The sequence below is a fragment of the Chiloscyllium plagiosum genome, unplaced genomic scaffold (assembly GCF_037043375.1).
Source record: "Chiloscyllium plagiosum isolate Xiang-an unplaced genomic scaffold, Cpla_swu_hap1 HiC_scaffold_7, whole genome shotgun sequence".
Taxonomy (NCBI): Eukaryota; Metazoa; Chordata; class Chondrichthyes; order Orectolobiformes; family Hemiscylliidae; genus Chiloscyllium; species Chiloscyllium plagiosum.
Genome location: NW_028270145.1, coordinates 119,557,810 through 119,580,013, shown reverse-complemented (window position 1 = coordinate 119,580,013; position 22,204 = coordinate 119,557,810). Strand labels below are relative to the sequence as shown.

The following is a 22,204-nucleotide window of genomic DNA, read 5'->3' as shown; positions in this document are numbered from 1 at the left end:
TCTAAAGGAGACCATTCCATTGTTGGGAGGAGAAACCTATCAGGTGCATCAATGTGCTCTTTACGGAAGGAAATGGTCTTGCCTGCGTGACTCTAGACCCACAGTCATATGGTTGACCTTCAGTTACCCTCAGAAATGGCCGAGCAGTAGTTGCTGCGTCTCCCCTGATGCAGTTGTGTCAATTGCTCCAGAATCTTTAAAAAGCCCTCCCTAGGGGCATTCTGGGCTTACCTGCAGTGGTTCAGGAAGGCAGCTCACCCCCACCTTCTCAAGGGGCAATTAGAGATGGGCAATACATGCTGGGCCCAGCCAGAGTTGCCTTGACTCACAAGTGAGAGTCTGAAAGGCCTCCTCCTGTTCCTGTGTAACTGGCTCAAGGGGCTGAATGGCCTTTCTGTGTTCCCAGGAGCTCAGATGTAGGAGCTGGCCTGATGTTTTGCCTCATTCTTTGGTGCTGAGGTCGGTGGAGGAGTCTTGACCCCCTGCCTCCAGCAGGGGAGCTGAATGGGGCCTTGAGTCAGCAGCTGCCCTCAGGCACAGTGTGGACTCTGGAGCAGAGGGCACGGTTTACTCAGTGTGCCGAGGTGATCAGGAATTTACAATGAGCTGGACTGAATCCTCGATAAATCTACTCCAAGTCAGTGAGAGTGGTGAACAGTGCAGCATAAAAAAAGGAGGGAGACGGTCACCGTGTACAACACTTTTAATTATCTAATACATTTCACAGGATCAGGAAGGCACACAGACTGAGAGACTAATGAAACAGATATTTACATTCACAATGAACTGGCAAAGACCAAAAATACAATACATACTAAGCTTCAACCCAGCTCTGAAATGGGGCCACGCATCCCTTTAGTGCAGATATCTCCAAGGTGACAATGTTATCAATGGCAATGCGTGGGGAGAAGGTGGATGGGAGGGGATTGGGGGGTATCAGGGAGAGGGTAGAGATTGAGGGATATGGGAAGAGAGTTGGGATTGAGGGATGTGGGGAGAGGGTGGGGATTGAAGGTTATGAAGAGAGGGTCAGGATTGAGGGAATATGGGAAGAATCTGTCTGTGTCTCCGTGAATTGTCTGCGTCTCCTTCAGTAAAACCTGCACCAAAGGCCTGTCCCAGTGGAGTTGCCCTGGACTGTCTTCTCAGGGTGTACAAAGTTAAACATCACACAACACCAGGTTATAGTCCAACAGCTTTAATTGGAAGCACACTGGCTTTCGGAGCGACGCTCCTTCATCAGGTGATTGTGGAGGGCTCGATCGTAACACAGAATTTATAGCAAAAATTTACAGTGTGATGTAACTGAAATTATACATTGAAAAATTGATTGTCTGTTAAGCCTTTCATCTGTTAGAATACAGTGATAGTTTCACTTCTTTCATGTGTAAATCACAAAACCCTTTTTTTAAAAGTTGCATTCTCAGGCTAGCTGTAACAATTGGTGATAGCTAGACAATATGTTGAAGGTGTTGGCCCCCTGTGTTCTCTGTCTGTGCCATGATGTTTAGATTGATTCTAATCTAAAAAGTGAGATAACGGAGATTTACATAAATTCACGCAGTTTTTGAGCAAAGTACAATGTAACCCTACAAGTACAAATTCACCCCACAAAATATATGTGTGCATGTGGGTCTTTGTCTGTATGTATGTGTGTGTCTGTCTGGGTTGGGGGTTGTGAGTGTGAGAAAGTGTGTGTGTGTGTGTGTGTAGTGAGTGCAGAGTGTCTTAAGTCTGTGAGGGGGTGCATGTGGGAGTGTGTGTCTGTAAAGGTGTGTCTATAAGGGTGTGTGTGGGTGTCTGTGTGCGCGTCTGTGTGTATCTGTGTCCGTGTGTATGTGAGAGTGTGTGTGTGAAAGGCTACGACAATGGATGAATGGGCACCGCACAACAATCAGCAGACAGGAGGGTTCCCTCCCAGTTGGGGAACACTTCAGTGGTCCAGGACATTTGATCTCGGACCTTCGGGTGACCATCCTCCAAGGTGGACTTCGGGACAGGCAGCAGAGGAAAGTGGCCGAGCAGAGGCTGATAGCTAAGTTCGGTACCCATAGGGAGGGCCTCAACCCCGGGACCTTGGGTTCATGTCACATTACAGGTGACCACCATTGCACTATATACACACACAGATACTCCTACACACACACACACACACACACACACAGACAGGCACTCCTATACGCATACACACGGACACACATACACACAGACGCGCACACAGACACCCACACACACCTTTACAGACACACACTCCCACATGCACCCCCTCACAGACTTAAGACACTCTGCACTCACTACACACACACACACACACTTTCTCACACTCACAACCCCCACCCCAGACAGACACACACACAGACAAAGACCCACATGCACACATTTACTTTGTGGGGTGAATTTGTACTTGCAGAGTTAATTGTACTTTGCTCAAAAACTGCATGAATTTATGTAAAACTCCGTTATCTCACTTTTTAGATTTGAATCAATCTAAACATCAGGTCATAGACATAGAACACAGGGGGCCAACACCTTCAACATATTGTCTAGCTATCACCATTGTTAACAGCTAACCCGAGAATGCAACTTTTAAAAAAAGGGTTTTGTGATTTACACATGAAAGAAGTGAAACTGTCACTGTATTCTAACAGATGAAAGGCTTAACAGACAATCAATTCTTCAATGTATAATTTCAGTTACATCACACTGTAAATTTTTGCTATAAATTCAGTGTTACGATCGAGCCCTCCACAATCACCTGATGAAGGAGCGTCGCTCCGAAAGCTAGTGTGCTTCCAATTAAACCTTTTTTTTTAGATTACTTACAGTGTGGAAACAGGCCCTTCGGCCCAACAAGTCCACACCGACCTGCCGAAGCGCAACCCACCCATACCCCTACACTTACCCCTTCACCTAACACTATGGGCAATTTAGCATGGCCAATTCACCTGACCTGCACATTTTTGGACTGTGGGAGGAAACCGGAGCACCCGGAGGAAACCCACGCAGACACGGGGAGAATGTGCAAACTCCACACAGTCAGTCGCCTGAGGCAGGAATTGAACCCAGGTCTCTGGCGCTGTGAGGCAGCAGTGCTAACCACTGTGCCACCGTGCCGCCCAGGTTATAAACCTGTTGGACTATAACCTGGCGTTGTGTGATTTTTAACTTTGTACACCCCAGTCCGACACCAGCATCTCCAAATCATTCTCAGGGTTTACACTTCTCAGTTTTATCGATGCCCTTCAGGTCTGGATCATAACCAGCTTTGGAAAAACAATCCACCAGTTCCTTATCGCATTTACAAATTGCATAGCCGCAGGTGTTCTTGGGATCAGCTGGTGGGAGAAATGAACAGCAGGTTAACAGTGTTGACAGCAATATGAAAACCTCGCAATCAGATCCTCAAACTCCAAATGTGACAATTTCCAGGACACTGTATCTACCTTCTTCTGTTAGCATCAGAGCATCCAACACTCGGCTGGATATAACCCTAACTTGGGAGGTTTGTGCTAGATTGTGGACCGTGTATGTTGGAGGGATATCAGGGTCTTGGGAAGTGTGTGGGGGAGATTCACTTGATTGGGACCCGGGATGAGGGGGGTCAGTGACTGTGGAGAGAGTGGAGATGTTGGGGTTGCTCTCTCTCACTGTCAGTAAAGGAGTAAAAAACCTTCAACTTATTTGCTCAAATCTAATTTTATTTATCGTTGGCATTGAATACCCACAGTCAGTATCCACAGTTTAAATTCTAAACATCTGAAATAAGTGCAGCAGAAGGCCATTCAGCCCTTTCAGCCTGCCCCATCATTCAATAATCCAACCTTCAGCAGAATTCTAACAAAGTCTTCTCTAGAATTACAGAATTTTACAATACGGAAGGAGGCCACTTGACCCATCATGTCTGTACCAGCTTACTAAACTTAGTGATCCTGGACTGAGCCCCACTCTCTGCAACTGGGTCCTCAGTTTCCTGACCCACAGGCCACAATCAGTGAAGATTGGGATCAATATTTCATCCTCACTAACACCCAACACTGGAGCCCCCCAGGGGTGCGTACTCAGCCCCCTACTGTACTCACTGTATACCCATGGCTGCGTCGCCAAATACCAGACTAATGCCATTTACAAGTTCGCTGATGACACCACCATAGTCGGTCGAATCTCAGATGGTGATGAAACAGATTACAGACGGGACGTGGAAGACCTGGAAAAATGGTGCACTGAGAACAACCGAGCTCTCAATGCCGGCAAAACCAAGGAACTCATTATTGACTTCCGGTGGGATGTTACTCATGCCCCCCCCCCGCCCCGAACACATTAACAGCACAGAGGGGAAACGAGTGGAGAGGGTCAAGCTCCTGGGAGTGGTCATCCACAACAAACTTTCTTGGACTCTCCATGTGGACGCACTGGTTACAAAGGCCCAACAACATCTCTTCTTCCTCAGGGAGCTGAGGAAATTTGGCATGATGACGAATACCCTTACCAACTTTTATAGGTGCCCCATCGAGAGCATTCTGTCTGGATGTGTCACTCCCTGGTATGGCAACTGTACCATTCAAGATTGGAGACGGTTACAGAGAGTGGTGAACTCGGCTCGGACAGTCACAAAGACCAACCTCCCATCTATAGAATCCATCTACCAGGCCCACTGTCAAGGAAAGGCCACCAGCATTCTCAAAGATCCATCCCACCCTGGCAATGTTTTTCTACAACCTCTACCATCGGGGAGAAGGTACAGAAGCCTGAACACACGCACCAGCCGGTTTCACAACAGTTTCTACCCCACTGTTGTTAGAATACTGAATGGCCTCACAAACTCTTAACATTCACCTGTACCTGTGTTTTTGTTTTTGCTGCTGTTTACCTATTATTTACTATCTATGCGACTTAACTCTGTGATCTGTCTGTATTGCTCACAAAACAAAGCTTTTCACTGCGCCTCGGTACACAGGACAATAAATTCAAATCATTCATTCATGTCCCAAAAACAATGGCGCACACAGGGTTTATTGAGAGGGAGGAACTGAAACAAATCTTTATTCATAGAGAAATGGTGCTTGGAAAATTTATGTAATTAAAGGCCAATACATCCCTGGGGCCTGATAATCTACATCCCAGAGTACTTAAGGAAGTGGCCTGAGAAATAATGGATGCATTGGTGGTCATCTTCCAAGATTGTACAGAACTCTGGAACAGTTCCCTTCAATTGGAAGGTAGTTAATGTAACCCCACTGTTTAATAAGAGCGGTGGAGAGAAAACAGGGAATTACAAACCCCTCTGTCCAACATCACCAATGCATGAGACACAGCAATGATCAGGAGAGCTTAGAGAATGCTGTGTCTTATTGGGAGAGGAATTGAATGTAAAGTAGGGAGACTATTTTCTAAATGGGGAAAGGTTTCTGAAATCTGAAGCACAAAAGGGTCTTGGGAGTCCTGGCACAGGATTCTCTGAAGGTTAATGTGCAGGTTCAGATGGCAGTTAGGAAGGCAAACGTAAGGTTAGCATTCATTTCGAGAGGGCTAGAATACAAGAGCAGGGATGTACTGCTGAGGCTGGATAAGGCTCTGGTCAGTCTGCCTTTGGAATTCTGTGAGCCCTGAATCTAAGGAAGGATGTGCTGGTGATGGAGAGGCAGAAGCTGGAGTTTAGAGTCAAGATTAGAGTGGTGCTGGAAAAGCACAGCAGGTCAGGCAGCATCCGAGGGGCAGGAAAATCGACGTTTCGGGCAGAAGTCTGGGTGATGGAGAGGGTCTGGAGGAGATCCATAAAAATGATCCTGGTTTTGAAGGGCTTGTCGTGTTAGGAGTGGTTGAGGACTCTGGGTCTGTAGTCGATGGGATTTGGAATGATAAGGGGGTTCTGACTGGAACTGACAGAATACTGAGAGACTTGGATAGATTGGACACGGAGAAGGTGTTTTCACTGGTAGGAGAGACTAGGACCCGAGGGCACAGCCTCAGGGTGAAGGGACAACCCTTTCGAACTGAGATGGGGAGGGATTTCTTCAGCTGGAAGGTGGGGAATCTGTGGGGCTCAATGCTGCAGAGGGCTGGGGAGGCCAAGTCACTGAGTGTATTTAAGACAGAGATAGCGAGGTTCTTGATTAGTCATGGGGATCATAGGTTGCAGGTAGAAGGCAGGAGGATGAGGTTGAGAAATGCACCAGCCATGATTGACCCAATGGGCCGAATGGCCTAACACTGCTCCTGTACCTTATTGTGATGTTTCAGTTATCCTGGGCATTGGGTGATTCACATCTGACATTCTGTGTACATTATCTGTCTCCTTATTGAAGGAAGCGTGCTAATGTATAGGTGGCAATTTAGAGGGTTTCCCAGTTTGATCCCTGGAATGAGTCAGTTGTTTCATGAGGAAAGGTTGAAAAGACTGATTAATGAAAGGTGGCTTGACGAAAACATATAAGATCCTGGGGGCACCTGACTGGCTGGATGTGGAGAAGGTGTTTCCTAAATAAAGGGTTACCCACTTCAGGCAGAGAGGAGCAGAATTTTCCTTCTTTCAGACAGACCTGAATCTGGGAAACTCTCTCCCTGAATACGTGGTGGAAAGAGAGTCTTTCCATATTTTTAAGGCAGAGAAAAAAAAGATTATTGTTCAGCAAAAACAACGGGGTGAAAGGTTCTCATGGACAGACAGGATTGTGGGTTTGAGGTTACATTCAGATCAAGCAGGATCCTGTTGATTGAGGGGGCAGGCTGGAGGGGCTGAATGGATTAGTGGTGCTGGAAGAGCACAGCAGTTCAGGCAGCATCCGAGGGATGCTGTGCTCTTCCAGCACCACTAATCCAGAATCTGGTTTCCAGCATCTGCAGTCATTGTTTTTACCTGGAGGGGCTGAATGGCCTGTTGCGTGTTTATATGTTTGAATGCAAACAGAGGATTTATTTGAGGTATTCGAATTCACCAAGTGGTCATCTAAAAAGGGAAGTGATTTGAGTTGAAGTGAGATTGAAAACCAGAAAGACACAAATCAGCAAGAACCAGGGAATATTTGTGGTGCAGTCAGTAACTGGGTGCAGCCCGTGAGGGTGGGGGAAGCAAGCTCAGAAAGCAGGCTGAAAGGGGAATTGAGAAAAGAGAAGGGTAAGATTTCTGGGCTGAGGGGACAGAGGAGTGAGTGTGGGACCAACATCACCTCAGTGGGCAGAATGGCCTCATACTGCACAGTAAGATTCCGTGATTTAATAAAGTGTCCCTGGGACAGGGAGGGGTGAAGGGTGATGGTGGCCATGGGTTGGAAACAGTGGGCCTGATGAAGGAATTGTGAGTTGGGCACTGTAGCCATGAAAGGGGAAGTTGAACAAACATTTACACTCAGAGAGAGAGCGAGAGAGAGAGAAAGAGAACAGTTCATGCCACATTACCAACAGGTAGTGAGGAAAAGACTTTTATAAACACCCTGGAAAACTGAGTCAGTGGACAGAATTCACACCCTCAAACAGAAAGGGCAGGGACAGGGGCTTTGAGGACAGAGAGCTTCAAATTACTGTGCAACTATAGACAAGCACAACGGTCCTGCAAAGCCAGAAACACTCAGAGTGTGACAACAGATTTTTAGGTTTCTCTACATCGGGGAGTGTTTGAGAGATACACAACTGTAACCTCCCCCCACCCTGCAGGAAAACCCTGGCAACAACAAACAAATCACTTACAACAGGTCAGAGAGTGGCCTTGGCGACATCTCCATGAGTAGTGTGTCCAGTACGCATACTCAAACCAGCGGCACTTCCCATCCGAATCAATCCTCCCGTAACAGAGATCGTGCTGCCAACAACAACTGAGACACAGACAGAGTCAGAAACTCCTGCAGAGGACAATCAGGATATACAGGCTGTACATCACAGGGAAAGCATTGCACTGTCGGAGGGTCAGTGCTGAGGGAGTGCCGCACTGTCGGAGGGTCAGTACTGAGGGAGTGCCGCACTGTCGGAGGGTCAGTGCTGAGGGAGTGCCGCACTGTCAGAGGGTCAGTACTGAGGGAGTGCAGCACTGTCGGGGGGTCAGTACTGAGGGAGTGCCGCACTGTCAGAGGGTCAGTGCTGAGGGAGTGCCGCACTGTCAGAGGGTCAGTACTGAGGGAGTGCAGCACTGTCGGGGGGTCAGTACTGAGGGAGTGCCGCACTGTCAGAAGGTCAGTACTGAGGGAGTGCAGCACTGTCGGGGGGTCAGTACTGAGGGAGTGCCGCACTGTCAGAGGGTCAGTACTGAGGGAGTGCCGCACTGTCAGAGGGTCAGTGCTGAGGGAATGCTGCACTGTCAGAGGGTCAGTACTAAGGGAGTGCCGCACTGTCAGATGGTCAGTGCTGAGGGAGTGCCGCACTGTCGGGGGGTCAGTGCTGAGGGAGTGCCGCACTGTCAGAGGGTCAGTGCTGAGGGAGTGCCGCACTGTCAGAGGGTCAGTACTGAGGGAGTGGTGCACTTTCGGAGGGTCAGTACTGAGGGAGTGGTGCACTTTCGGAGGGTCAGTACTGAGGGAGTGGTGCACTTTCGGAGGGTCAGTACTGAGGGAGTGCCGCACTGTCAGAGGGTCAGGGCTGAGGGAGTGCCGCACTGTCGGAGGGTCACACTGTCAGAAGTTCATTGCTGAGGGAGCGCCGTGCTCTTGGAGGGAGTAAATTGAGTCGAAACCCCAGATGAATTTCAACACTGGCCCATGTTTTTGGAGTTGAAATCATAGAACCCCTACACTGTGGAAGCAGGCCATTTGACCCATCAAGTCCACAGCAACCCACTGAATCACATCCTAACCTACCCTATCCCTGCACTTCCCATGGCCAATCCCCCTGACCTGCACATCTTTGGACTGTGGGAGGAAACCGGAGCACCCGGAGGAAACTCACACAGACACGGGGGGAATGTACAAACTCCACACAGACAGTGGCCCGAGGCTGGAATCGAACCTGGGTCCCTGGTGCTGTGGGGCAGCAGTGCTAACCACTGAGCCACCATTCCTTCTCCCAGGGGTTTGGGACCCCACTTATTTTGGGCCAACTTGTCGCCCTAAATAAACATAAGAATCCTTGATTTGGTCATTGTCATATTATTGATATTGCAGTATTGGTTTTGATTAAGGCATTTAAAATTCTGTGGCTTTTTGCAAATTCCCTGTGATCATCCTCAATGACCCAACACTGCCCTTCCCTGGACACTACAGGTTACTGCAGTTCCACTACTTTCCACAGGGTCCAGGGGATAGTGTCCATTCGGTCATTAGACTCACCGATATACACACACTCTTACAGTCCAAATAATTTACTCAAAGGCAGAGCTTGGGAATTATTGTTGTGAGGGAGGGGCAGGTTCATGTTTTAATGAGGGCACATGGGTTCAAATGGCTTCGTTTCCGCTCCTATCCCTCACTGTCTTATTAAGGAGAGAGGGTAGAGGGGGCTGGAGGAGGGTAATGGGGTCACTGTGTTAAAGGGTGCACCCTCAGTGAGAATACAAGGGGAAACATTTCCCACACGGATAGGGACAGGGTCAGGGACAGAGAGAGGGTCAGGGACAGGGACAATGACAGGGTCAGGGTCAGAGACAGAGTCAGGGTCAGAGACAGGGACAGGGTCAGGGTCAGGGACAGGGTCAGGGTCAGGGTCAGGGTCAGGGTCAGGGACAGGGTCAGGGACAGGGTCAGGGACAGGGTCAGGGTCAGGGTCAGGGTACAGGGTACAGGGACAGGGACAGGGACAGGGACAGGGACAGGGTCAGGGACAGGGACAGGGACAGGGTCAGGGACAGAGAGAGGGACAGGGACAGGGACAGGGTCAGGGACAGGGACAGGGTACAGGGTCAGGGTCAGGGACAGGGACAGAGACAGGGACAGGGACAGGGACAGGGTCAGGGACAGGGACAGGGACAGGGTACAGGGACAGGGACAGGGACAGGGACAGGTACAGGGACAGGGACAGGGTACAGGGACAGGGTACAGGGTCAGGGTCAGGGACAGGGACAGGGTCAGGGTCAGGGACAGGGACAGGGACAGGGACAGGGACAGGGTACAGGGACAGGGTACAGGGTCAGGGTCAGGGACAGGGACAGGGTAAGGGTCAGGGACAGGGTCAGGGACAGGGACAGGGACAGGGACAGGGACAGGGACAGGGTCAGGGACAGGGTCAGGGACAGGGACAGGGACAGGGACAGGGTCAGGGTCAGGGTCAGGGTCAGGGACAGGGTCAGGGACAGGGACAGGGACAGGGTCAGGGACAGGGACAGGGACAGGGTCAGTGACAGGGTACAGGGACAGGGACAGGGACAGGGACAGGGTCAGGGTCAGGGACAGGGACAGGGACAGGGACAGGGTCAGGGACAGGGTCAGGGACAGGGACAGGGACAGGGACAGGGTCAGGGTCAGGGTCAGGGTCAGGGTCAGGGACAGGGTACAGGGTACAGGGACAGGGACAGGGACAGGGACAGGGACAGGGTACAGGGTCAGGGTCAGGGTCAGGGACAGGGACAGGGTACAGGGACAGGGTACAGGGTCAGGGACAGGGTACAGGTACAGGTACAGGGACCAGGGACAGGGACAGGGTACAGGGTCAGGGTCAGGGTCAGGGACAGGGACAGGGACAGGGACAGGGTACAGGGACAGGGTCAGGGTCAGGGACAGGGTACAGGTACAGGGACAGGGACAGGGACCAGGGACAGGGACAGGGACAGGGACAGGGACAGGTACAGGGACAGGGACAGGGACAGGGACAGGGACAGGGACAGGGACAGGGTCAGGGACAGGGTACAGGGTCAGGGTCAGGGACAGGGTACAGGTACAGGTACAGGGACCAGGGACAGGGACAGGGACAGGGACAGGGACAGGGTACAGGGTCAGGGTCAGGGTCAGGGACAGGGACAGGGACAGGGACAGGGTACAGGGACAGGTACAGGGACAGGGACAGGGACAGGGACCAGGGACAGGGACAGGGACAGGGACAGGTACAGGGTCAGGGACAGGGTACAGGGTCAGGGTCAGGGACAGGGTACAGGGACAGGGACAGGGACAGGGTACAGGGACAGGGACAGGGACAGGGACAGGGTACAGGGACAGGGTACAGGGACAGGGTACAGGGACAGGGTACAGGGTCAGGGTCAGGGACAGGGACAGGGTACAGGGTACAGGGTCAGGGTCAGGGACAGGGACAGGGACAGGGACAGGGTACAGGGACAGGGACAGGGACAGGGTACAGGGACAGGGACAGGGACAGGGACAGGGACAGGGACAGGGACAGGGTACAGGGACAGGGTACAGGGACAGGGTACAGGGACAGGGTACAGGGTCAGGGTCAGGGACAGGGTACAGGTACAGGGACAGGGACAGGGACCAGGGACAGGGACAGGGTACAGGGACAGGGACAGGGACAGGGACAGGGACAGGGACAGGGTACAGGGACAGGGTACAGGGACAGGGTACAGGGTCAGGGTCAGGGACAGGGTACAGGGACAGGGACAGGGACAGGGACAGGGTACAGGGTACAGGGACAGGGACAGGGACAGGGACAGGGACAGGGACAGGGTACAGGGTACAGGGACAGGGTACAGGGACAGGGACAGGGACAGGGACAGGGACAGGGTACAGGGACAGGGACAGGGACAGGGACAGGGACAGGGACAGGGACAGGGTACAGGGACAGGGTACAGGGACAGGGTACAGGGACAGGGTACAGGGTCAGGGTCAGGGACAGGGTACAGGTACAGGGACAGGGACAGGGACCAGGGACAGGGACAGGGTACAGGGACAGGGACAGGGACAGGGACAGGGACAGGGTACAGGGACAGGGTACAGGGACAGGGACAGGGACAGGGACAGGGACAGGGTCAGGGTCAGGGACAGGGTACAGGGACAGGGACAGGGACAGGGTACAGGGTACAGGGACAGGGACAGGGACAGGGACAGGGACAGGGACAGGGACAGGGACAGGGACAGGGTACAGGGTACAGGGACAGGGTACAGGGACAGGGACAGGGACAGGGACAGGGACAGGGACAGGGACAGGGACAGGGACAGGGACAGGGTACAGGGACAGGGACAGGGACAGGGTACAGGGTCAGGGACAGGGACAGGGACAGGGTACAGGGTACAGGGTACAGGGTCAGGGTCAGGGACAGGGACAGGGACAGGGACAGGGTACAGGGACAGGGACAGGGACAGGGTACAGGGTCAGGGACAGGGACAGGGACAGGGACAGGGACAGGGTACAGGGACAGGGACAGGGACAGGGTACAGGGACAGGGACAGGGACAGGGTACAGGGACAGGGTACAGGGACAGGGTACAGGGTACAGGGACAGGGACAGGGACAGGGTACAGGGACAGGGACAGGGACAGGGACAGGGACAGGGACAGGGTACAGGGTCAGGGTCAGGGTACAGGGTACAGGGACAGGGACAGGGTACAGGGTACAGGGACAGGGTACAGGGTACAGGGTACAGGGACAGGGTACAGGGTACAGGGACAGGGACAGGGACAGGGACAGGGTACAGGGACAGGGACAGGGACAGGGACAGGGACAGGGTACAGGGACAGGGTACAGGGACAGGGTACAGGGTACAGGGACAGGGACAGGGACAGGGTACAGGGACAGGGACAGGGACAGGGACAGGGACAGGGTCAGGGTCAGGGTACAGGGTACAGGGACAGGGACAGGGTACAGGGTACAGGGACAGGGTACAGGGTACAGGGACAGGGACAGGGACAGGGTACAGGGACAGGGACAGGGACAGGGACAGGGACAGGGTACAGGGTCAGGGTCAGGGTACAGGGACAGGGACAGGGACAGGGACAGGGTACAGGGTACAGGGACAGGGACAGGGACAGGGACAGGGACAGGGACAGGGACAGGGAACAGGGTACAGGGACAGGGTACAGGGACAGGGACAGGGACAGGGACAGGGTCAGGGACAGGGACAGGGTCAGGGACAGGGACAGGGACAGGGACAGGGACAGGGACAGGGACAGGGACAGGGACAGGGACAGGGACAGGGACAGGGTCAGGGTCAGGGACAGGGACAGGGACAGGGACAGGGACAGGGTACAGGGACAGGGACAGGGTACAGGGACAGGGACAGGGACAGGGACAGGGACAGGGTACAGGGACAGGGACAGGGTACAGGGACAGGGACAGGGACAGGGTACAGGGACAGGGACAGGGTACAGGGACAGGGACAGGGACAGGGTACAGGGTCAGGGACAGGGACAGGGACAGGGTACAGGGTACAGGGTCAGGGACAGGGACAGGGACAGGGTACAGGGACAGGGACAGGGTACAGGGACAGGGACAGGGACAGGGTACAGGGACAGGGACAGGGTACAGGGACAGGGACAGGGACAGGGTACAGGGACAGGGACAGGGACAGGGACAGGGACAGGGTACAGGGACAGGGACAGGGTACAGGGACAGGGACAGGGACAGGGTACAGGGTCAGGGACAGGGACAGGGACAGGGTACAGGGTACAGGGTCAGGGTCAGGGACAGGGACAGGGACAGGGTACAGGGACAGGGACAGGGACAGGGACAGGGTCAGGGACAGGGACAGGGACAGGGACAGGGACAGGGACAGGGACAGGGACAGGGACAGGGACAGGGACAGGGTCAGGGTCAGGGACAGGGACAGGGACAGGGACAGGGACAGGGTACAGGGACAGGGACAGGGTACAGGGACAGGGACAGGGACAGGGACAGGGACAGGGTACAGGGACAGGGACAGGGTACAGGGACAGGGACAGGGACAGGGTACAGGGACAGGGACAGGGTACAGGGACAGGGACAGGGACAGGGTACAGGGTCAGGGACAGGGACAGGGACAGGGTACAGGGTCAGGGACAGGGACAGGGACAGGGTACAGGGACAGGGACAGGGTACAGGGACAGGGACAGGGACAGGGTACAGGGACAGGGACAGGGTACAGGGACAGGGACAGGGACAGGGTACAGGGACAGGGACAGGGACAGGGACAGGGACAGGGACAGGGTACAGGGACAGGGACAGGGTACAGGGACAGGGACAGGGACAGGGTACAGGGTCAGGGACAGGGACAGGGACAGGGTACAGGGTACAGGGTCAGGGTCAGGGACAGGGACAGGGACAGGGTACAGGGACAGGGACAGGGACAGGGTACAGGGTCAGGGACAGGGACAGGGACAGGGTACAGGGTACAGGGTCAGGGTCAGGGACAGGGACAGGGACAGGGACAGGGACAGGGACAGGGTACAGGGACAGGGACAGGGACAGGGTACAGGGACAGGGACCAGGGACCAGGGACCAGGGACAGGGACAGGGTACAGGGACAGGGACAGGGACAGGGACAGGGACAGGGACAGGGACAGGGACAGGGACAGGGACCAGGGACAGGGACAGGGACAGGGACAGGGACAGGGTACAGGGTCAGGGACAGGGACAGGGACAGGGACAGGGACAGGGTACAGGGTACAGGGTACAGGGTACAGGGTACAGGGTACAGGGTACAGGGACAGGGTCAGGGTCAGGGTCAGGGTCAGGGTCAGAGTCAGGGACAGGGACAGGGACAGGGACAGGGACAGGGACAGGGACAGGGTCAGGGACAGGGTACAGGGACAGGGTACAGGGACAGGGTACAGGGTCAGGGACAGGGTCAGGGACAGGGACAGGGACAGGGACAGGGTCAGGGACAGGGTCAGGGACAGGGACAGGGTACAGGGTACAGGGACAGGGTCAGGGACAGGGACAGGGTACAGGGACAGGGACAGGGACAGGGTACAGGGACAGGGACAGGGACAGGGACAGGGTACAGGGACAGGGACAGGGACAGGGACAGGGACAGGGTCAGGGACAGGGTACAGGGTACAGGGACAGGGTCAGGGACAGGGTCAGGGACAGGGACAGGGACAGGGACAGGGACAGGGACAGGGTCAGGGACAGGGACAGGGACAGGGACAGGGTCAGGGACAGGGTCAGGGACAGGGACAGGGACAGGGACAGGGACAGGGTCAGGGACAGGGACAGGGACAGGGTCAGGGACAGGGACAGGGTACAGGGACAGGGACAGGGACAGGGACAGGGTCAGGGACAGGGTACAGGGACAGGGACAGGGTACAGGGACAGGGACAGGGACAGGGTACAGGGTCAGGGACAGGGACAGGGTACAGGGACAGGGACAGGGTACAGGGACAGGGACAGGGACAGGGTACAGGGTCAGGGACAGGGACAGGGTCAGGGTCAGGGTCAGGGACAGGGTCAGGGACAGGGTACAGGGACAGGGACAGGGTACAGGGACAGGGACAGGGACAGGGTACAGGGTCAGGGACAGGGACAGGGTCAGGGTCAGGGTCAGGGACAGGGACAGGGACAGGGACAGGGTCAGGGACAGGGACAAGGTATAGGGACAGGGACAGGGACAGGGACAGGGACAGGGACAGGGACAGGGTCAGGGTCAGGGACAGGGACAGGGTACAGGGACAGGGTCAGGGACAGGGACAGGGACAGGGTACAGGGACAGGGTACAGGGTCAGGGACAGGGTCAGGGACAGGGACAGGGACAGGGACAGGGACAGGGACAGGGTCAGGGACAGGGACAGGGACAGGGACAGGGTCAGGGACAGGGTCAGGGACAGGGACAGGGACAGGGAACAGGGTCAGGGACAGGGTCAGGGACAGGGTCAGGGACAGGGACAGGGTACAGGGTACAGGGACAGGGACAGGGACTGGGTCAGGGACAGGGACAGGGACAGGGACAGGGTCAGGGACAGGGACAGGGTACAGGGACAGGGTCAGGGACAGGGACAGGGACAGGGTACAGGGACAGGGACAGGGACAGGGACAGGGTCAGGGTCAGGGACAGGGACAGGGACAGGGACAGGGTCAGGGACAGGGACAGGGACAGGGTCAGGGACAGGGTACAGGGACAGGGTCAGGGACAGGGACAGGGACAGGGTACAGGGACAGGGTACAGGGTCAGGGACAGGGACAGGGACAGGGACAGGGACAGGGTCAGGGACAGGGTAGAGGGACAGGGTACAGGGTCAGGGACAGGGACAGGGTACAGTGTCAGGGACAGGGACAGGGACATGGACAGGGTCAGGGACAGGGTACAGGGACAGGGTACAGGGACAGGGACAGGGACAGGGACAGGGTCAGGGACAGGGACAGGGACAGGGACAGGGTCAGGGACAGGGACAGGGTCAGGGACAGGGACAGGGACAGGGACAGGGTCAGGGTCAGGGACAGGGTACAGGGACAGGGTACAGGGACAGGGACAGGGACAGGGACAGGGTCAGGGACAGGGACAGGGACAGGGACAGGGACAGGGACAGGGACAGGGACAGGGTACAGGGACAGGGACAGGGACAGGGTCAGGGACAGGGACAAGGTATAGGGACAGGGTACAGGGTCAGGGACAGGGACAGGGTACAGGGACAGGGTCAGGGACAGGGACAGGGACAGGGTCAGGGACAGGGACAGGGACAGGGACAGGGACAGGGACAGGGTCAGGGACAGGGACAGGGTACAGGGACAGGGTCAGGGACAGGGACAGGGACAGGGTACAGGGACAGGGTACAGGGTCAGGGACAGGGTCAGGGTCAGGGTCAGGGACAGGGTACAGGGACAGGGTCAGGGACAGGGACAGGGACAGGGACAGGGACAGGGACAGGGTCAGGGACAGGGACAGGGTACAGGGACAGGGTCAGGGACAGGGACAGGGACAGGGTACAGGGACAGGGTACAGGGTCAGGGACAGGGACAGGGACAGGGACAGGGACAGGGACAGGGTACAGTGTCAGGGACAGGGACAGGGACAGGGACAGGGTCAGGGACAGGGTCAGGGACAGGGTCAGGGACAGGGACAGGGACAGGGACAGGGTACAGTGTCAGGGACAGGGACAGGGACAGGGACAGGGTCAGGGACAGGGTCAGGGACAGGGACAGGGACAGGGACAGGGACAGGGTACAGGGTACAGGGACAGGGACAGGGACAGGGTCAGGGACAGGGACAGGGACAGGGACAGGGTCAGGGACAGGGACAGGGTACAGGGACAGGGTCAGGGACAGGGTCAGGGACAGGGACAGGGTACAGGGTACAGGGACAGGGTCAGGGAACAGGGTCAGGGACAGGGTCAGGGACAGGGTCAGGGACAGGGACAGGGTACAGGGTACAGGGACAGGGACAGGGACAGGGTCAGGGACAGGGACAGGGACAGGGACAGGGTCAGGGACAGGGACAGGGTACAGGGACAGGGTCAGGGACAGGGTCAGGGACAGGGACAGGGTACAGGGTACAGGGACAGGGTCAGGGACAGGGTCAGGGACAGGGACAGGGTACAGGGTACAGGGACAGGGTCAGGGACAGGGTCAGGGACAGGGACAGGGTCAGGGACAGGGACAGGGACAGGGACAGGGACAGGGACAGGGTCAGGGACAGGGACAGGGACAGGGTCAGGGACAGGGACAGGGTACAGGGTACAGGGTACAGGGACAGGGACAGGGTCAGGGACTGGGACAGGGACAGGGACAGGGTCAGGGACAGGGACAGGGACAGGGACAGGGACAGGGTCAGGGACAGGGACAGGGACAGGGACAGGGTCAGGGACAGGGACAGGGTACAGGGACAGGGTCAGGGACAGGGTACAGGGACAGGGACAGGGACAGGGACAGGGTACAGGGACAGGGGTCAGGGACAGGGACAGGGACAGGGACAGGGACAGGGACAGGGACAGGGTCAGGGACAGGGTCAGGGACAGGGAACAGGTACAGGGACAGGGACAGGGTCAGGGACAGGGACAGGGACAGGGTACAGGGACAGGCTCAGGGACAGGGTCAGGGACAGGTTACAGGGACAGGGACAGGGACAGGGTCAGGGACAGGGACAGGGACAGGGACAGGGACAGGGACAGGGTCAGGGACAGGGTCAGGGACAGGGTACAGGGACAGGGACAGGGACAGGGTCAGGGACAGGGTCAGGGACAGGGAACAGGTACAGGGACAGGGAACAGGGACAGGGACAGGGACAGGGACAGGGTCAGGGACAGGGTCAGGGACAGGGAACAGGGACAGGGTCAGGGTCAGGGACAGGGACAGGGACAGGGACAGGGACAGGGACAGGGTCAGGGACAGGGACAGGGACAGGGACAGGGAACAGGGACAGGGACAGGGACAGGGACAGGGTACAGGGACAGGGACAGGGACAGGGACAGGGTCAGGGACAGGGTCAGGGTCAGGGTCAGGGACAGGGAACAGGGAACAGGGACAGGGACAGAGACAGGGACAGGGTCAGGGACAGGGTACAGGGACAGGGACAGGGACAGGGACAGGGAACAGGTACAGGGACAGGGACAGGGACAGGGACAGGGAACAGGTACAGGGACAGGGTACAGGGACAGGGACAGGGACAGGGTCAGGGACAGGGTCAGGGACAGGGACAGGGACAGGGTACAGGGACAGGGACAGGGACAGGGACAGGGACAGGGTCAGGGACAGGGTACAGGGACAGGGACAGGGACAGGGACAGGGTCAGGGACAGGGACAGGGACAGGGACAGGGAACAGGGACAGGGACAGGGACAGGGTACAGGGACAGGGACAGGGACAGGGACAGGGACAGGGACAGGGACAGGGACAGGGACAGGGACAGGGACAGGGTCAGGGACAGGGACAGGGAACAGGTACAGGGACAGGGAACAGGGACAGGGTCAGGGACAGGGTACAGGGACAGGGACAGGGACAGGGACAGGGTCAGGGACAGGGACAGGGACAGGGACAGGGAACAGGGACAGGGACAGGGACAGGGTACAGGGACAGGGACAGGGACAGGGACAGGGACAGGGACAGGGACAGGGACAGGGACAGGGACAGGGTACAGGGACAGGGTCAGGGACAGGGTCAGGGACAGGGTCAGGGACAGGGAACAGGGACAGGGACAGAGACAGGGACAGAGACAGGGACAGGGTCAGGGACAGGGACAGGGACAGGGACAGGGTCAGGGACAGGGTCAGGGACAGGGACAGGGACAGAGACAGGGTACAGGGACAGGGACAGGGTACAGGGACAGGGACAGAGACAGGGACAGGGACAGGGTACAGGGACAGGGACAGGGACAGGGACAGGGACAGGGACAGGGACAGGGACAGAGACAGGGTACAGGGACAGGGACAGGGTCAGGGACAGGGACAGGGTACAGGGACAGGGACAGAGACAGGGTACAGGGACAGGGACAGGGTCAGGGACAGGGTCAGGGACAGGGAACAGGGACAGGGACTGGGTACAGGGACAGGGACAGGGACAGGGACAGGGACAGGGTCAGGGACAGGGAACAGGGACAGGGAACAGGTACAGGGACAGGGACAGGGACAGGGACAGGGACAGGGTCAGGGACAGGGAACAGGGACAGGGACAGGGTACAGGGACAGGGACAGGGACAGGGTCAGGGACAGGGTCAGGGACAGGGTACAGGGACAGGGTACAGGGACAGGGACAGGGTACAGGGACAGGGACAGGGTCAGGGACAGGGACAGGGACAGGGACAGGGTCAGGGACAGGGAACAGGGACAGGGACAGGGTACAGGGACAGGGACAGGGACAGGGACAGGGTCAGGGACAGGGTCAGGGACAGGGTACAGGGACAGGGTACAGGGACAGGGACAGGGTCAGGGACAGGGAACAGGGACAGGGACAGGGTACAGGGACAGGGACAGGGACAGGGACAGGGACAGGGTCAGGGACAGGGAACAGGGACAGGGTCAGGGTCAGGGACAGGGTCAGGGACAGGGTACAGGGACAGGGACAGGGTCAGGGACAGGGTCAGGGACAGGGAACAGGGACAGGGACAGGGTACAGGGACAGGGACAGGGACAGGGACAGGGACAGGGTCAGGGACAGGGTCAGGGACAGGGTCAGGGACAGGGAACAGGGACAGGGACAGGGTACAGGGACAGGGACAGGGACAGGGACAGGGACAGGGTCAGGGACAGGGAACAGGGACAGGGACAGGGTACAGGGACAGGGACAGGGACAGGGACAGGGTCAGGGACAGGGTCAGGGACAGGGTACAGGGACAGGGTACAGGGACAGGGACAGGGTCAGGGACAGGGAACAGGGACAGGGACAGGGTACAGGGACAGGGACAGGGACAGGGACAGGGACAGGGTCAGGGACAGGGAACAGGGACAGGGTCAGGGACAGGGTACAGGGACAGGGACAGGGACAGGGACAGGGACAGGGACAGGGTACAGGGACAGGGACAGGGACAGGGACAGGGTCAGGGACAGGGTCAGGGACAGGGACAGAGACAGGGTACAGGGACAGGGACAGGGTACAGGGACAGGGACAGAGACAGGGACAGGGACAGGGTACAGGGACAGGGACAGGGACAGGGACAGGGACAGGGACAGGGACAGGGACAGGGACAGAGACAGGGTACAGGGACAGGGACAGGGTCAGGGACAGGGACAGGGTACAGGGACAGGGACAGAGACAGGGTACAGGGACAGGGACAGGGTCAGGGACAGGGTCAGGGACAGGGAACAGGGACAGGGACTGGGTACAGGGACAGGGACAGGGACAGGGACAGGGACAGGGTCAGGGACAGGGAACAGGGACAGGGAACAGGTACAGGGACAGGGACAGGGTCAGGGACAGGGAACAGGGACAGGGACAGGGTACAGGGACAGGGACAGGGACAGGGACAGGGACAGGGTCAGGGACAGGGAACAGGGACAGGGACAGGGTACAGGGACAGGGACAGGGACAGGGACAGGGTCAGGGACAGGGTCAGGGACAGGGTACAGGGACAGGGTACAGGGACAGGGACAGGGTCAGGGACAGGGAACAGGGACAGAGACAGGGTACAGGGACAGGGACAGGGACAGGGACAGGGTCAGGGACAGGGAACAGGGACAGGGACTGGGTACAGGGACAGGGACAGGGACAGGGACAGGGACAGGGTCAGGGACAGGGAACAGGGACAGGGAACAGGGACAGGGTACAGGGACAGGGACAGGGACAGGGACAGGGACAGGGACAGGGTCAGGGACAGGGTCAGGGACAGGGTACAGGGACAGGGTACAGGGACAGGGACAGGGTACAGGGACAGGGTACAGGGACAGGGACAGAGACAGGGTACAGGGACAGGGACAGGGTCAGGGACAGGGTCAGGGACAGGGACAGGGACAGGGTACAGGGACAGGGTCAGGGACAGGGTCAGGGACAGGGACAGGGACAGGGTCAGGGACAGGGTCAGGGACAGGGACAGGGACAGGGACAGGGTCAGGGTCAGGGACAGGGACAGGGACAGGGACAGGGACAGGGTACAGGGACAGGGACAGGGACAGGGACAGGGACAGGGACAGGGTCAGGGACAGGGACAGGGACAGGGACAGGGACAGGGACAGGGTCAGGGACAGGGACAGGGACAGGGACAGGGTCAGGGACAGGGACAGGGACAGGGACAGGGTACAGGGTCAGGGACAGGGACAGGGTCAGGGACAGGGTACAGGGACAGGGTCAGGGACAGGGACAGGGACAGGGTACAGGGACAGGGACAGGGACAGGGACAGAGACAGGGTACAGGGACAGGGACAGGGTCAGGGACAGGGTCAGGGACAGGGACAGGGACAGGGTCAGGGACAGGGACAGGGACAGGGTCAGGGACAGGGTCAGGGTCAGGGACAGGGACAGGGACAGGGACAGGGACAGGGACAGGGACAGGGTACAGGGACAGGGACAGAGACAGGGTACAGGGACAGGGACAGGGTCAGGGACAGGGTCAGGGACAGGGACAGGGTACAGGGACAGGGTCAGGGACAGGGTCAGGGACAGGGACAGGGACAGGGACAGGGTCAGGGACAGGGTCAGGGACAGGGACAGGGACAGGGACAGGGACAGGGTCAGGGACAGGGACAGGGACAGGGACAGGGTCCGGGTCAGGGACAGGGACAGGGACAGGGACAGGGACAGGGTACAGGGACAGGGACAGGGACAGGGTACAGGGTCAGGGACAGGGACAGGGTCAGGGTCAGGGACAGGGTCAGGGACAGGGTCAGGGACAGGGACAGGGACAGGGTCAGGGACAGGGACAGGGACAGGGACAGGGACAGGGACAGGGACAGGGTACAGGGTCAGGGACAGGGACAGGGACAGGGACAGGGACAGGGACAGGGTCAGGGACAGGGACAGGGACAGGGACAGGGTACAGGGACAGGGTCAGGGTCAGGGACAGGGTCA

General features: G+C 57.6%; 1 protein-coding gene across 1 annotated transcript in view; it reads right to left on the bottom strand.

The window, feature by feature from the left end:
* Nucleotides 1–2,736: 2,736 nt before the first annotated feature.
* The window catches only part of LOC148149688 (basic phospholipase A2 PA-12C-like), a 52,763-nt gene continuing 33,295 nt past the window's right edge, over nt 2,737–22,204 (bottom strand). The window contains exons 3-4 of the mRNA XM_087989426.1: nt 7,681–7,805; nt 2,737–3,335 (exon numbers count right to left, since the gene is read on the bottom strand). Of these exons, the coding sequence (XP_087845552.1) occupies nt 3,208–3,335; nt 7,681–7,805 (253 nt within the window). The 3' untranslated portion in view covers nt 2,737–3,207. The remainder of the gene's footprint in view (nt 3,336–7,680; nt 7,806–22,204) is intronic.